This window comes from Vidua chalybeata, chromosome 7 (assembly GCF_026979565.1).
Source record: "Vidua chalybeata isolate OUT-0048 chromosome 7, bVidCha1 merged haplotype, whole genome shotgun sequence".
In the NCBI taxonomy this organism is placed as follows: domain Eukaryota; kingdom Metazoa; phylum Chordata; class Aves; order Passeriformes; family Viduidae; genus Vidua; species Vidua chalybeata.
This window is the reverse complement of record NC_071536.1, coordinates 34,186,021-34,202,456: the sequence shown is the minus strand read 5'-3', so window position 1 is coordinate 34,202,456 and position 16,436 is coordinate 34,186,021. Positions and strand designations below refer to the sequence as shown.

Sequence of the window (16,436 nt, the reverse complement as noted above, 5' to 3'; positions counted from 1 at the left end):
TGAGTCCATGCTGTAGTTTAGGAAGGTGTTACATTACAGCTTTAGGTATTAAGAATTAGCTGTAAGAGGAAACAGAGCAATTAATGCTTCACCAAAGTAGTTTTCCTATGGTTGAAGATATATTCAGACAAAAAACCTCCTGGGTTCAGTATCCTGAGGAACACTGAAGGGATGTATAAGTAGTTAATTCTGTTGATAATATTTGTAGGAAATAAAAAACATTGGAGAAGCATTTGGATCAGGCTTTCCCACATAGCTGCTGCTCAGGCCTTCTGTTTGATTGTGTTACACAAAAGAGCTTTGGAAAAGGGCAGATACAGCTATTGAGGCAATTAATTTATGGTGGAATTTCACTAAAGACGTTTCTGGAAACCAGAAGTGTGAGTTTCACTAAGGGGCAATAAAGGAAAAATATTTCAGTGAATTTTAAGTAATGATTTCAAGACAGTCATAATATTTCATTAAGTCCATCTCTTAAGAATCTTGGCAAAGATTAATTCCTCGAAAGTATATTCTACTTAAGAACATGCCATATCTATCATAATGAAAGATGAGTCTTTCATTATAAAACATATCTTCACTAAGGCACAAGAAAGGCAGGGAAACTGATTTTCTCTGTAAATATTTGAATGCATTAAAGATTAAAATAACAGATTAGGAGCACTACTGGAAGCAACTTCAATTTACTTTGGGTTATGGTTGGTTTGGTTCATGTTGGTATTTTCCATTAGCTTGCATTCTACTGCTGTGTTATAGTAATATATAAAATCAATGATCATTCAGGATAATAAAGAATAGGGACACTTTTTTGAAACACTTGTGACTGCATGCAATGATAAGCTGCATACGTATCATGCATACAATTTTGTTTCCTCGTGTCTGTGCAGTTCTGTCTTTTCATATTTGGGACTTTGGCCACTAAAGAAAATGGTGCAAGCTTTTCATTCTAATTGCCACCCCTCCCTGTTTGTTTTCAAGCTGATTTTGCACTGGCAAAATGATGTTCTCTTGTTTAAACCTCACATTCAGTGTAGTATGATCCTGAAGTTTCACTTCTTGCTTTTCTTCACCAAAAGTGAAAACAGTCTGTCATTTTCCTCATGAGTGCTGCAGAATCACGGGGGTTTTTTTCATTCTTCTTGTTTCACTGTCTTTTATCCCCTTGACTTTCTATGAGGACATGAGCTTTTTTTTTTTTTTGCATGAAAGACTAAAATGTCAAACCAAGTGCATTAAACCAATCTTCAACAAATGTGTTCTTTTAAGAAAACTGAAATCTGACATTGTATAAGCTGGGAAGAGTGGGCAGAAAGTTGTGTCAGTTCATGCTGAGTAGGTTTGAACTTAGAAGTCTCAGGCTTTGCCAGTCAGTGCCTGGGCATCCACCAGAATTGCTGTTAATGGAATTAAACATTCCCAGGATCTTCCTTCCCATTCCAATTGAATTTTTCTCTACATAATTAATTCATGGGGGGGAAAAGAAAATATTTCTAGATCAGCTTCATTACCTGTGGTTCTATCTGTTCTCTGTCTATTAGTTGGAAACTAAAGTACATAACATTTCTGTTCAGGCTTGGTGTTATCAAAATTTACAGCTAAACCCTCCTGGCTGTAGGTAGCGAGTAGAAGAATAGATTGGGACAGGAGCACACACACACACCTGTAACTGTCAGCATTCACAGTCTTGTCTCTTTTCATTTAAATCCCTCCTTTTGTTGATTCTAATTTAATACCTCCATGATTTTAAAGATTAAAACCCTTTTTCTAATCAAGAGGTTATCTTGCCTCTCTAACATTGATGGTCATCACAAATTCCTTTTCTCCCTTTCGAGACATAATCTGAACACTGATTTGACAAAACTGAAGTAATTTAAGAAATTTTGTCTGCTGTAGTTATGTTGCCTAAAAGCTGATCATTTATCTGACATCACTGGGGAATGGGTTGTGTCTATTTCTAGAAAGATTTTGCTTTGCAAACCCATGCTAATTAAAAGTCATACATTGAAACATTGCTTCCATAGAGGGCTGTTGCAGTAGAAGATAAGAGAGATGAAGAAAAGCAAAAATTAAAAATAATTAGAAAATTTTAGTATCATTTGGTGTATTTAACAGATATTGAGGTTCTGTTCTGCTTGTATGCACTTTTGTGCAGCACACAAATAAGTAGGGCTGGTGTTGTTTGGAAAATTAGATTGTCAAAAGTGCTGTGAACGATGCTTCAGAGTGTAAGTGCAAGTTGGTTTCTTTCTGCTCATCAAAGTGGAAAAAAGTATTAATAGAAAAGAATAATAATGAAAAAAGAGAAATCTGTACATTGTTTTGAAGGTTTTTTTTTTTTTTTCCCTCCTAAAGTTTGCTTCCAGTCTGATTTCCTGTGTTTATTGTCTCTTTTCCCCAAGGGAGATGCATTAGCAAAGCGTGGCTATGTGATGGCGATATTGATTGTGAGGATCAGTCTGATGAGGATAATTGCGAGGGCTATTTGTGTGGACCACCAAAATACCCTTGTGCTAATGATACCTCCATCTGCCTACAGCCTGAGAAGCTCTGCAATGGGAGAAGAGATTGTCCTGATGGATCTGATGAAGGCGATCTTTGTGGTACTTTTTAGACACCTTTTTCTGATTGCTCATGATGCTGTCTGTTGTGATGCCTCCTATTGGGAAAAAGGTTCTCATACTGAAATTTTAGCACTGGAGCCTCTGTGAGAATTTTAGTTTAGTTTGTCATACTGAGTTTATGCTTGAAGTTTTAGCTTTCTTCAAATAAGGCAAAGGAGACAAGTCTTTTGTTTTCAAGCCCATTAAAACATTGCTGGAGGTAAACAATTTAAAGGCCATCGATGTGTAGGAAAGGACTTCAGCTCATTTGCAGTTCTCTCCAACTACAGAAGCTTGAGTTCACACCATAGAATGGTTTGGCTTGGAAGGCACCTTAAATGTCATCTTGTTCCAACCTCCTGCTCAGGCAGGGATACTTCTGTTAGACCAGCTTACTCCAAGCCCCTTTCAACCTGGCCTTGGACACTTCCAGGGATGGGGCAGCCACAGCTTCTCTGGGCACCCTGTGCCAGAGCCTCAGCACTCTCAAAGTCAAAAATTTCTTCCCAATGACAAATCTAACTTGTCCTCTGTCAGTTTGAAACCACTCCTCCTTGTCCTGTCACTGCAGGCCCTTGTCCAAAGTCCCTCTCCAGCTCTCTTGGAGTCCCTTTAAACCCTGGAAAGGACTCTAAGGTCTCCCTGGAGCCTTCTCTTCTCCAGGCTGAACACTCCCAGCTCTCAGCCTGTTTACAGAGCAGAGCTGCTCCAGCCCTCAGAGCATTTTCATGGCTTTCCCTGTGCTTGTTCCAAAATGTCCCCATCCTCCCCATGTTGGGGGCCCCAGAGCTGGATTCAGTCCTTCAGGTGGGATTCAGTCCTCTCACAAGAACAGAGGGGAAGAATCTGCTTCTTTTGAGGTACAGCTTTATTTGATGCAGTCCAAGACACATTTGGCTTTCTGGGCTGCAGGCTCACATTTCCAGGTCATGTTGTGCTTCTTGTCCACTAACACCTCCACTTCCTCCCCCTCAGGGCTGCTCTCAATCCATTATTTTCCCAGCCTGTATTTGTGCTTGTGATAGCCCTGACTCAGTGCAGGTCCTGGTATTTGGCCTTGTTGAACATCAACATTCAGGGGGCACAGGCCCCACCTTTCAAGCCTGGCAAGGTCCTTCTGGATGGCATCTTTTCCCTGCTGAATCACTCACACAGCTCTGTCTGATCAGAAACTTGCTGAGGGTGCCCTCAATCCCACTGTCCATGTCACTGATAAAGGTGTTCAACAGTGTCAATCCCAACGCTGACTCCTGGGGATCACCACTTGAACATGGAGCTAGGCTAAAACCTTGAAATGTTCAGTAAAGCTACCAGATGAATGGTTGCACATCAGATAACTTCATAAACAAGTATAGAAATTTGTTTTAGCAATATAAATTTTTGCTTACCCACCTTGGAGGCTTTTGTAGGTGTTTTAGTTGACTTTGCTATATACAACCTGACAGCTTTTGCAGCCATTAATTATTGTTTTTCCATGTTATTTCAGACGAATGTTCACTTAACAATGGTGGATGTAGCCATCAGTGTTCTGTGGTTCCTGGAGGAAGAATTGTGTGCTCCTGCCCTGCAGGATTCAATCTTACTACAGACAACAAAACTTGTGAGATTATGGATTACTGCACCAAGCACCTCAAGTGTAGCCAAGTTTGTGAACAGCATAAAAATACTGTCAAGTGCTCATGTTATGAAGGCTGGAAGCTCAGTAAGGATGGAGAGAGTTGTGTGAGTACTGGTAAGTTGAAATTCGGTGCATATTCAATATTCAGGATGTTAATAGCTGTGATAGCAATTTACTGAGAGCTTCTTTCACTTTTTTTTTTTTTTTTTTTTTTAATATATGAAATACAGGCTGGGATTGTCCAAATGTGGGGTTGATTGCAATCTAAGGATTAAATTAAGGATTAAAACTGTCCCTATTCTTGATGTACAAAGGGATATTGAAATATTAGGCTGTTGCTAATCTAAGAATGCTAATACCAGATGTTTCTAGGAATATTAATATGATATAATTCTGAAACTGGTTGAAGTTGTATACAGTTTTTCATGTACAGTTAATATGCATGGGCATATATGTATCAACACAATTTTGCATTCTATATGGGGAATTTACTATGTATTTTTAAGAAATGGATCAATCATGGTATTGATCAGTATTGGTTGAGGGTTCAGAAGGTTAATTTTGAATATGCTGCTTGTTAGTATTCAATATTTAAGATGTTTTTTCCCCTTAGACATTCTGGCACTTGTTTTTTGACAGCAGTTAAGAGCCTGCTTAGCTCATTAATCGAGGTGAAAACCAACATGAGCCAAAACAGGAGAGGGGAATGTATTCCCCTCATTGGTCACTCTCAATAAGTACTGAGGCATCATTTGGAAACTATGTTAGGAGTGTGTTTTTCAGGTGCAGTGTTGTGTGTAAAACAGAAACATGCATGTGCAATATAAACTGTTATCACAACTTTACCTCCCTGGTAGGGACTTAAAAATAGTCTTGAGTTTGCTTTCTAGATGTTAATAATTCGGTTTACTTTGATTCAGGATTCTTTGATAATTTTATTCTATATTTTCTCTATTCTTTCATAGAGTTTTAGCAACTCTGAACAGAAATATCTTCCACATTCTCTTTTGCTTACTTGGATATTTAGCAGTTCAGTAAATATGATTAGTATAGGCTTTATTTACTCTTACTCTGCAGTGATTGCTGTTAAAGTTCTTGCATTCTGTCAGTGTTTTGGTCTGGTTCCCAATGATTTTTGATCAATCTGATTTGCTATATTGTGGACAATTCCAGTAACTGAAAAAAAGTTCATTCTTATTTGGTTAGAGAAAGGAGAGGATTAAAGGAAATTAAGACAGTGTTAGTAGCTCATATGAGGAAAACTTGAAACAAACTTTAAACTAAATCAGGTAGAAATGACTAAAATTTGGAAACTAAATGGGGAAAAAAGTGAAGTATACTCACTTGTGGTATAAAATAAGAAAAGTGAGACTACAGCTTCTTGGGTTTCTTAAGCCCATGGGATATTTCTGCTTAATGTTTACTGGTGTTGGTGAGAATCTGAAGTTACAAATTGATTTCTCCAGATTTTTCCAAAGAATGTAATACTAAATATATGATCTGAGACCTGTGATGTCAGCTGATATAAAGAAAAATGATCCTTTTCTTTACAAGCTGTAATGATGCTACCCTAATGCCATCAAAGCTGTGACAAAACTATTCCATATTAAATATGGCATGTGCTTTTAGAGGCACAAATCATCTTGGCTCTTTTCAGTTTATTTAATTCAAAAGGCATGGGAAGTTCTCTGGAGGACAGATCCTGTGACACTTCAGTTGCTGACTGTGTGAAGGGCATTTTAGGAAAGTGAGAATAATTTTAGTTTCTTTTGTGGATCTGTGAAACTCAAAATGTCCCCATCATCTAAGTCTCTGAGCAGGAGATCTTGAATGAACTTAGAATGAAGAAAAAACTTTTATATTACACTATTACAAATAAAGTTCAAAGTGACCTTATGAAGGCAAGCTGTCCCCCAAATGCCAAACTACCATTTCAACAATTTCAGTTGTTATGAAGTAATTCTTAGAATAGCCATAGTGATTTAAGCTGCCTTGAACCACGTGTGTATTTTATTAGAATAGTAACTTGTAATCTGTTTTCCAGAAGAAAAAATAAATTACTTAGAAGAAAATGAGAACATTGCCCTTTACCCTTTTTTTTCCTCTATCTGAAATAGCATTTTCCTATGTATTAGAAAAATTTCACAAGCACACAGCAATAACATGTAAAGTTAGTATGCAACACATTTTCAGAATATGGTAAAAATGGTTTATTTGTGAGCCCATTAGAAGGGGAATATGAGTGCTGAGAATGCAGGAATTAGGTGATTCTAACTTTTTTTCCTGATTGCATTTCGGTATTAAAAAGTGTGTTTGTCAGAGAAATCTAATGAATTGCCAGTGAAATATAATGAGTTACAGATTAATAAGTATCTAAAACTAAAATGCTTGAATTGAGCAGTTCTTCTCTTCCCAGTTTCTTTTTCCAAGCTTTACTTAGTTTCCTCTGTTGTATCTTAGTTTCTTAGTTCTGCTTATGCTGTTATTTCTTGAGGGTTTTAAATGTTGTCTTTTTTCTCCTCCAGAGTTTCTGTATTTTCCATGTCTCTTGTTTTCATCTCGTTTGCTTGTTGCTGTTCTGGCATTGTGACATTACTGACTTCCCAAACTTTAAATGTTTCCTTTAGATTTAAATTTGTATTGATTGAACTAAGAGTGTGTTACAGAGTTCCATTATTCAGATGGAAAGTCAATACAAATTATATGTTTTCATACTCGTGTTCCTGGTTTCTCTTAAAACACATTTCAAAGTAAGTTGTGCTGATATATTGCACTTGCTCTTTTAAATGATAATAAGCATTCAGGAAAAAAAAACAACTGTTCTTAAAAAATATTTAAATTTCATGTTTATATTCAATCTTTCAGACTTTGGTGTAATAAATGTTAGATGAGCTCAGAAACACTTAGTTTGAAATTGATTGTCAGCCTTTCCTAAGCAGTGGAAACTGTTATATCACTTTATATATATATATATATATGTGTGTGTGTGTGTGTGTATATATATATGTATATATATAATATACATATATATATTTATTATACATATATTATATAATATTATATGTAATAATAATGCAATAATAATATTTATTATATATACATATATACATTTATTTATTTCTTTTTAAATAGAGGATGAAGTGTCTGTCTGTTTGATCTGTCTTGGCTGGTTTGAAACTTAGTATTTAAAGGTATCTGGAAACTATAACAAAATTAAAATGGAGAGGGGAATAGTCCAATCCTCTCTGAGCTTAGTCAAGCTTTTAATTAAGGTTTCTTTTCAGAATCTTTATCAAGTTAGTGTTTTTCTTTGAGGTAATTTTCATAAAAGCACAGTGTAGATTGTTTGCTGAGCTGTTATTGTTACAGTGAGCTTCAATCAAACAATTAGGTACAATCAGAAATTTTTCTAAGAAAGAATTTTAAATTTAACCCACTGAAAAATGTGAGGCATTATTCTTAATAGAGTTTTTTTTTGATGGCACTGTGTGGGCAGTTTTATTCTACCAGAGACTTTTTTTTTTTTTTTTACAGTTTTTCATGTAGCTTATACTTTGTTTGCCTCATATGTTTTATATCCTAACCTTTGTGATAAAAATAATTGAGGCATTTATGAAATCATGGAGTGCAGAAATGTATGATTTTTCTCAACAAATTGATAACAGTTAGTTTTCCTGAAAGTTTTAAAGAATGTAAATCAATACAATAATCAATACAAGAATCAATACAATAACCATTGTATTGATTTACAGAAATTCTTTTAATCAATTTGCATAATAAAAAGTTTTTGCTCTCAATTTCTAGAAGATTAATCAGGAATATAACATAAAATTTTGGGGTTATCAGGTGATAGAAGCATACTTTTTTAAAATTTATTTGATTGAGCCTGAAAGTCCCAATTCCCTGTAATGTAGCTGGTTTTATAGAGCCATTGAATGATCAGGCTGGAAGGAAGATCAAAGCCCAGCTAATGCTGTGGCTGTTTATCTGCTTTCCAAGACCTTCAGGACACCTTCAGTGCTACACTCCAAGTTTCCCAGGGGTGAAACGTTTTGTTGACTCACTCGCCTGAAGACTTTTGTTTTTTCTGGTCTTTGAGTCTTCCTGGTCCAGTTTAAGCCTTTAATCCTTGCCCTACTTGTTATTTATACAGAAAACAGGATTTTTCCTGTTTTCAATTCATAAGCCTTTTATGACTTAAAGGAATTTTATGTGCTTCTTCTTATTCCATTTTTTTTAGACTAAGCAGTTCCAGATTGTTCATTCTTCCCTCGCAGGCCATGATTTCTAGACCTCTTGGAACACCTGCTCATTTCCTCCTGTGTTTCTGTACTGATTCACACTCTTCAAGAGCTGTGCTCAGAGGAGGATACAGTTTTGCAGGCTGTTGTCAGCCAAGCTTAGGGTTTTGTTGTGTTTATTTCAATTGTAATTCCTGTCAAGATCCCATTGAACTTTAATCCTTTCCATAAACATAATTTGCACTGTAGGTTATTTATCTTAAACAGTACCTCTTCTACTTTGAATTAAAAAAAAATCTAACATAGCACAGATCTATTAGGTTTCTTTTTCTCCCATTGTGGTGTTAATTACTAAGAAATACAAAAAAAAAAAAAAAAAAAAGCTGCTAGTGAGGATTATGACTTGTGTTCCCATGCGTTGGAACTGCCAAAAAAACCCATAGATCAGTAAATTCCTGCATAACAGATGCCGATTTATCAGAATTTGGAAAGTGCCATTAAAGTGTGTCTCAAGTTCAGATAACTGGTGCTTGTGAAACAGCTCCTAATGTCAGTGATCCTGTTCTGCACTAAATTATTTAACCACTGCAGAGCTTTGAAAAAATTTGCTTTGCAGAAAGTCATTCATTGCTTTAACAGATAGGAGGGTCATTTGGAAAGTTCAAAGCAGGCTGTGGACAAGTGCTTCAAGAGCAGAAACACAGCTCTGCTGAGGTGCTTGTTTAACCTAAATCATCACAGATAATTTAATGTGTGTGTGCAATGGGCATCAGGAGAAGAGGGAGCTGGAGGAAGTGATGAAGTGAATGAGAAGAGATAAACTGGGTATTTTCAGAGACTCTCAGGAGCCTTGAGAAGCAGAAATATTGCCTATTGCCATAAATTGCCAATAATCTTTTACATAAATAAGTTTAATTGTACTGAAAGCAAATGTCCCAGTATAATCTGTGTTTCACTCGAGGAGAAGGAACTCAGAACCTTGTGAGGGGAACTGCTTCCCCACAGAAAAGGCTTGCTGTGAAAAAATATCAAAGTGGATATACTGAGTTGATTCAACAGTTTATAGAATCAATTTTAGTCTTCCTTGTTTGTTTTATTAACACAGCTACTTGCTTGAAAAAGCTTTCCCAATCTATGTAAGAATAATAATAAAAAGATCAGTTTCATAGTATGGTTGGCCAATGCTTATCATGTTTACAGATATTTTTATGCACTTTGATATCAACTCACTGGCACAAATCATGTAGCATTAATTCATTAACAAAGGAAGGAGAAAGTCATTGGCAGCTGGAGTTGTGATGACATGACATCAAATGTTCATTTTCTTCCTTGTTAGTTTGGCATGAGGGTTTTTTGTGCACTTCAATTGAAAACACAAGGTACACTGTATATTCAAAAGGTACTTTATGTATTAGTACACGGTTTCAGCTGATTGGCTTTTGAAACAATGTCTATTTTAATGGTTTCATTTTTCTGAACCTTTTGAGAAGCAGATTTTAAATTTGATAATGTGACTTTTTAAAGCTCTAATTCTGGGCTCATAATGCTAGAGCTACAAAATACAGTTCAACAGTTGAGTCTGATATTCCCAAATTTAATGTCTAATATCTCTAGTTGGGATCAAAGATAATGCTAGAAGGGAGAATTAAGAAGTCTGTTGGACTGAAAAAATAATTGAAAGACTCCTTATCAAAAGATGAATTGTTTTAATCATCTCTTTCTCCTGATAAAGTATTCTGTTGTTCACCTTCCACTTGTCATTTATATCAATTTGTAGCAATATCTTTTTTATTATGGCTTTGAAATGTTTAATCTTCGTCTTCCAGATCCATTTGAGGCTTTCATAATTTTTTCTATTCGACACGAGATCAGAAAAATTGATCTTCACAAGCGTGACTACAGCCTCTTAGTTCCTGGTTTAAGAAACACAATAGCCCTGGATTTTCATTTCAGTCAGAGTTTACTGTACTGGACAGATGTGGTGGAGGACAAAATTTACAGAGGCAAGCTCTCTGATACTGGAGGTATGGCTTGAATCTTTATTTCTTTAACAGTTAGAACACCTGCAGCTACAGGGTGTGAGACCTGGTCAGTCGTAACTGAGCTGCCATTCACAGAAACAGATTTTATGATGGCATCCTGCCTTTCACAAGGGCTATATCAAGGTTGTTCCTCATTTCCGGGCAGATAAAAGACTTTTGTTATCAAAGTTTCCTTTTGCAGTTTGCTCTAAGGGGAAGAAAATGGCAAATGCAAAGAACTGGTGTTTCTCCCTGGTTCAATGAATGCAATATTGATTTTTTTTTTCAGTTTATCTTCACCTTATTAAAAAATTGTAAGAATTTATTGGATGTCTGATAAATTAGCTCCTGTCACTAGGTGAAAGATTCTGCTTCAAAATTTTATAGCATTCAGAAAGACTTTTTCTTTGCTCTGGTGACATAATGATGGTCTATAACTCAATATAATCTCATGATATATGCAAAAGAGATGCTACAAAATGTTCTTTGTTGAAGTGTATGTTCCAGTGCTTTCATCTAAAAGGCAAACCCCATATACACCAGAATTCACTTTAAGAACATCTGATGAACTTGTATGTCCATGTTCATTCTGCCAGTCTCTACATCAGCTCTTTAAGAATCTCTTTTGCTCTCTTTTATTTTCTGGTTTCTTATTTTTTTTCTTTTTTCTGCAAGGTGTTAGTGCCATTGAGGTTGTGGTGCAGCATGGCCTGGCCACTCCTGAAGGTCTGACTGTGGATTGGATAGCAGGAAACATTTACTGGATAGACAGCAATTTGGACCAAATTGAAGTAGCAAAACTCGATGGCACTTTGAGGACAACGTTAATAGCTGGAGCTATGGAGCACCCAAGGGCTATTGCTTTGGATCCCAGATATGGGTAATTATAAATTACAAAAGCACTATTTTTCCTTGTTGCAAAGTATTTTAAAAATGTTTAAATGTGATATTTGTTTCATTTCCTTATTTGTTGTGAGTTATAGCTTTTAACTTCTCTTTGATAGTTCTTGAAAGTCTATTTGGAATGATAAAGTGTCCATTATTAGTGTGCTTTTTCTAAGTGAAAAGAATTAAAAAACTGTAGGTCAGAGGACACAGGGATCTTTTTGTTGGCAAATTACTTACCTTGCCACGTTGTTGTTTCATTTCTTTTTTTTTCAATGTGGATGATAACTGGAATGTTTGGTCTAACATTTCTGTGTGATTTAGGTGATTCTTCTCACTTAGAGACCAGTTTTGGGTTTTTTTGTTTTGACTTTTTGTATTTGTTTGGGGATTTTTTGTTGTTGTTGTTTTTTTTTTGGGGGGGGGGGTTTGTTTCGGGTTTTTTTTGGTGGGACTATAAAAATACAGTATAGCTGTTACTGGAAGTCTAATGGCTGAGTGAGGTAAATGCCGCCTTTTGTGTTTGGTTTTCATCTCTAAAGTGGAGATAATGCTTGCCAGTTCCTGTCAGTATTTTTTCTACCTATTCATTAGGGGTATGCTGTAAACAAGAATATTATGTATATTCAATAGCTCCATCCTCTTTTCAAAATTATTGCTCTTTCAGAGAGGGGACAAAATCTGAAACAAACAAAAACATTCAGAAAAACACAACAAAAGTGACAAGCCACCAACCACAAATTAAATGTGGCCAAATAGAACACAACTGACCTGTTTTCAAAGTCATGATACTTAATTTTGTATAGGAATTTGCTGCAGTATGTTATGTGTCTTCACTGAAAATTTCTCTCGGAAGCAAAGCTGTGAATGAAAAAACAAAGATTGATAAAGGTCCCAAATTCTGGGATCTAAAGTGTGACTCAGGATGTACATGCCTTAGTGATTAAGGCTTTTGCCCACTCAACTGAGCTGTTAGAAAGCTTATTTACAGAGTGGATTGCTTATCTATAAAAATCTTTTAAAAGAGGCATCCTGTTGGCAGAAAAATTGGCAGAGAAGTTGCTCAAATTAAATGGTTGGGATGGGAAAAAAATCAAATCACCACTCTTCTTGAAACTGAAGGCTTAATCTGCCTTTTGAAGAGCTAGAAGCAATTGGTGCTACATTATGTTAGAAGTCAGGAAAGAAAAAAAATCTTTAAACATAGACAGGAATAAATCCTCAATCCTTTCACAAATAAATATGAATAAACACTGGTGATTCAAGGAAAAGGGTTGTGTTAGGAGTGCACAAATCCTGTGTCCTAGTGGAGGCAGAGCTGCACTCCAGCCTGCAGTGGGGCTGAGCAGGTGTTCTCAGTCCACACTCATACAGATGTGTGCAAAATAAACATCTGCAGATAAACACGTCCCCTGGGAACCTCCCTGGCTGCTAAGGTTGAAGGTCTTTTAGTGGGAAATACTTGTCAGAAGTGTTGTTGCAGTCTGGCTCTTTGCAATTAACTTTTTACAACTAACCACAAGTTTTCCTATCAAAAGTATGATTTTCCTTTGATAAGTCTGTGTGTTGTTGAAGATGCAGTAATCTAAGAACAGTTAAGAGTTTATTTCTGTCTTCTTGGTGATGCTGCTTCTGTTATTTAACAAGACACTTCTTTGGTTATAAAAATGAAAGTTCTCTTTATTAGAAAAACATTAGAGATGGTACAAAACTGAGAGAGACAACAATAAAACCCATCTTTGAAGCTTTCTTTGTTTAATCTGTATAAAATTCATTAGTGACATACCAAAATCCACAGGTCTTCATTAGAACACTCTTAAGAGTAGCTGAAAATCTCTTGTTTAGCCTGTTCCTTGATCCCTGCTACCTCAAATCACCTTTCTTCCCCTCCCCATCCTTCTTATCCTTGGGTTGCTTTCAAAGGCTCTCATTATAATTTCTGTTAATGAGCTGGGTTTCTAATTATAGAGGGAAGACAAGGCAAGCTGCCACTGTATAAATGGACATGGAAAAGGGAATGCTACTAAACCTTTTTTTTTTTTTTTTAAAAAAGTTCTTTATTTTCATGATGGCTCTAACTAATAATGAAATATTGCCTCCACATTACCCTAAGGAATTTATATAGAGACAAAAATTGATCTATGTTTAATCCTTTCATTTAAAGTATGTAAATGATTGAACCTTTTTTCCAACTGTTGTCTCATAAACCATTTCAGATTTTTTCTTCATGCTTTAATATTTTCTTCTATCCCCCTTTCTTTTCCTTTTCCTCTCACCAGAATTCTGTTTTGGACAGACTGGGATGCAAATTTCCCTCGCATCGAGTCTGCTTCCATGAGTGGAGCAGAGAGGAAAATCATCTACAAGGACATGGACACTGGAGCCTGGCCCAACGGCCTCACTGTGGATCACTTTGAAAAAAGAATAGTGTGGACAGATGCCAGGTAAAGTGCTCACAGCATCCTTATTGTCACTGGGAAATCCTCATTCCTCCATGCAGAAATGTGAGCTGCAGTCTAAGTGGAATGTAGTTATGGACATTAATTATGGACATGAAGAGCCCTGGGCAGGCACGTGTACAATATGGACATTGATTTAATTGCCCTGCCAGCTGTGGCATCACCCATAGTCCTGGCTCCCTGTGCCTTTCCTTGTGTCCTTCCTGACACTCATCCATGCAAGGCCCAAGTTAGTTCATTGTTTTTTAAAGTTCATCTGAAAGGAAACTGAATTTGTTGTTGTATTTCTCACAGCATTGAGGTAAATTAAAGCATTATACAAGCAAGTATTTCATATGTCTAAGTTAATTAATAATATGAATTTAATAATCGATAAAGTTAATGATTGCACTGCAAAAATTCTTTGGTCTTACCACTCTTACAAAGTAAGTTTTTTACACATTTTGCCCAATGTCATAATGGTTGTGTGATTTTTATTTTATTTTTACATAATCTTAAATTTGGGGTTGTCTTGTAGATCGGATGCCATTTATTCTGCACTGTATGATGGAACCAGCATGATAGAGATTATTCGGGGTCACGAATACCTTTCTCACCCTTTTGCTGTTTCTTTGTATGGGAGTGAAGTTTATTGGACAGATTGGAGGACCAATACCCTCGCCAAAGCCAATAAATGGACTGGCCAAAATGTCAGTGTAATACAAAAAACAAGTGCTCAGCCATTTGATCTCCAGATTTATCATCCAAGTCGTCAGCCACAAGGTGAATATTTATAGAATAATTTATTACTGAGGAGGGATAATAAGTATTCTTTTTATATATAAATGTCTGTGTATTATTTTGTCTTGAACTGTTGTGTTCAGCACTAGATGAAGTCACAAGTACACAACCCATGTGGCAGAAGTTTTTATTGGGTACAAATATATATATATATATTTGTATAGGTTACAAAATAGCAATGCTGAAAAAAAAACAGTGTGGATTTTTGCTGTGAGATATAACAAAAGACAGCCAGTATTTTATAGATAAATATTGGAAAGTGAAAAATACCACTGGATGATGACCACCAATTAGTTACAGAATCTTCCATGTTCTCTGGATAAATCTCACCTTTCCTGGCAAGAAGTTGATGTTAATACAATACTATTTTAGAATTTATCTCATTAATACTTGTTGTGGTTCTTTCTTTTTAATACTGAGAAATGGTATTTTGTTTTTCTCCTCATCCAGGGTTTGTAGTGCTCAGTAAGGAATTTAGACTTGTATGTTAGTAGGTTGTGAGCAATATTCACTTCAAAACTTCACATGCTGACAATTTTGGATGGCTGTGTAAATGTATTGGAGCCCAGTTCTGCATTAGAACACTGTGGTTAAAGCTCTAATGTAAATGAGTACCAGCAAGGAAAATTCTACTGCACACTAGAAGGCAAAAGATTTGAGGAATGTTCTCACATGGAATAAAGGAAAAGCAATGAATACCACTCATTGCTGGGAAGTGTGTCCAAGAGTGGTGGCAACTGTGACCTCTCAATATGTGACATAAATTGTCAGGATTCATTTTTCTGATGCTTTTATTTTAAAATAATAATTAATGTATATTGAAGATATGTTACAGGTTTTCAGTGGATGTCAAGTCTCTTGGATTTCATCACTTTCTGAAATAAGGCACTTTTTCCCCTTTTTCTTCAGAATTTGCTTTTTGGGGCAGAGTACTTAAAAGCTGTCTGACTTCTGCTGAAGATAATATGTGTGCTCAGGCAGAAAATAGCGTGCAGAGATGAATATTTACTGCACCCCACCTTTCAAATAAGTTTTTTTTCTTGTTTTTTTTTTTTTTTTCCTTTTGTTTCAGGTTTTTGGGTGCTTTTGTTTGTTTGGGGATTTTTGGCAATTTTCTTTTAACTTCTTTAATTTGGCAATTTTTCTTTTAATGGCTCATAACTTTGGAATTTGAGGAACTGTGTTCCATATTTGATGTTTCTAGAGCAGCAGTAAAGTTGGTATTTGCCTTTTCTTGCTCTCAGAAAAAGAACAACTCCTTTCTGTTTGGACTGGGGCCAGACAGCATCTTCAGAGGGATTCTGTAGCCCAGGGAGACATCAGGCAGTATTCCACAGTCACAGATATCTCAGCCCCCAGGCAAATAAAAGCTGCAGAAAACTCTTCCGTTGTTTTTTTCCAAAATCAAGAAGTTCAAGGATCAAGTTGTGTAATTGCAGCTTTTATTTTATGATGTAGAAAGCACTGGATTCTGATTTACGTTTGGCATTCTGGGTTTGCTCTAAATTACTGTCTTCCAGCAGGAGCAATTTATTTCTTCAAACCTGCAGTACCTTTTTACTTGAGCTAAAGAAATGATGATACTGCCTGGTTACTTGTAAAATTTTCCTTTGAATTTGTAGCTATTTTGCAATACCTGAACAAGACAGTATGCAGGTTAGAATCCTAAAATAAAATTAGGAGTAGATTTACACTGCAAATTGTCAGTATGAGTAGAGCACTGCAGGATGAACACTTTGCATTTTCATCTCCATCTGGGTCATCTACGTGGGTGAAAGTTTATTAGCTTTTAATACATATATCAGGGAAATTGTTTTGATTGAATGAAGTAG

At 36.0% G+C, this 16,436-nt stretch overlaps 1 protein-coding gene across 1 annotated transcript in view; it reads left to right on the top strand.

The window, feature by feature from the left end:
* Nucleotides 1–16,436, top strand: part of LRP1B (LDL receptor related protein 1B) — a 632,825-nt gene that overhangs the window by 440,619 nt on the left and 175,770 nt on the right. Inside the window, exons 22-27 of the mRNA XM_053947419.1 lie at nucleotides 2,400–2,600; nucleotides 4,087–4,332; nucleotides 10,286–10,483; nucleotides 11,156–11,360; nucleotides 13,645–13,809; nucleotides 14,342–14,586. Coding sequence (XP_053803394.1) covers nucleotides 2,400–2,600; nucleotides 4,087–4,332; nucleotides 10,286–10,483; nucleotides 11,156–11,360; nucleotides 13,645–13,809; nucleotides 14,342–14,586 — 1,260 coding nt within the window. The remainder of the gene's footprint in view (nucleotides 1–2,399; nucleotides 2,601–4,086; nucleotides 4,333–10,285; nucleotides 10,484–11,155; nucleotides 11,361–13,644; nucleotides 13,810–14,341; nucleotides 14,587–16,436) is intronic.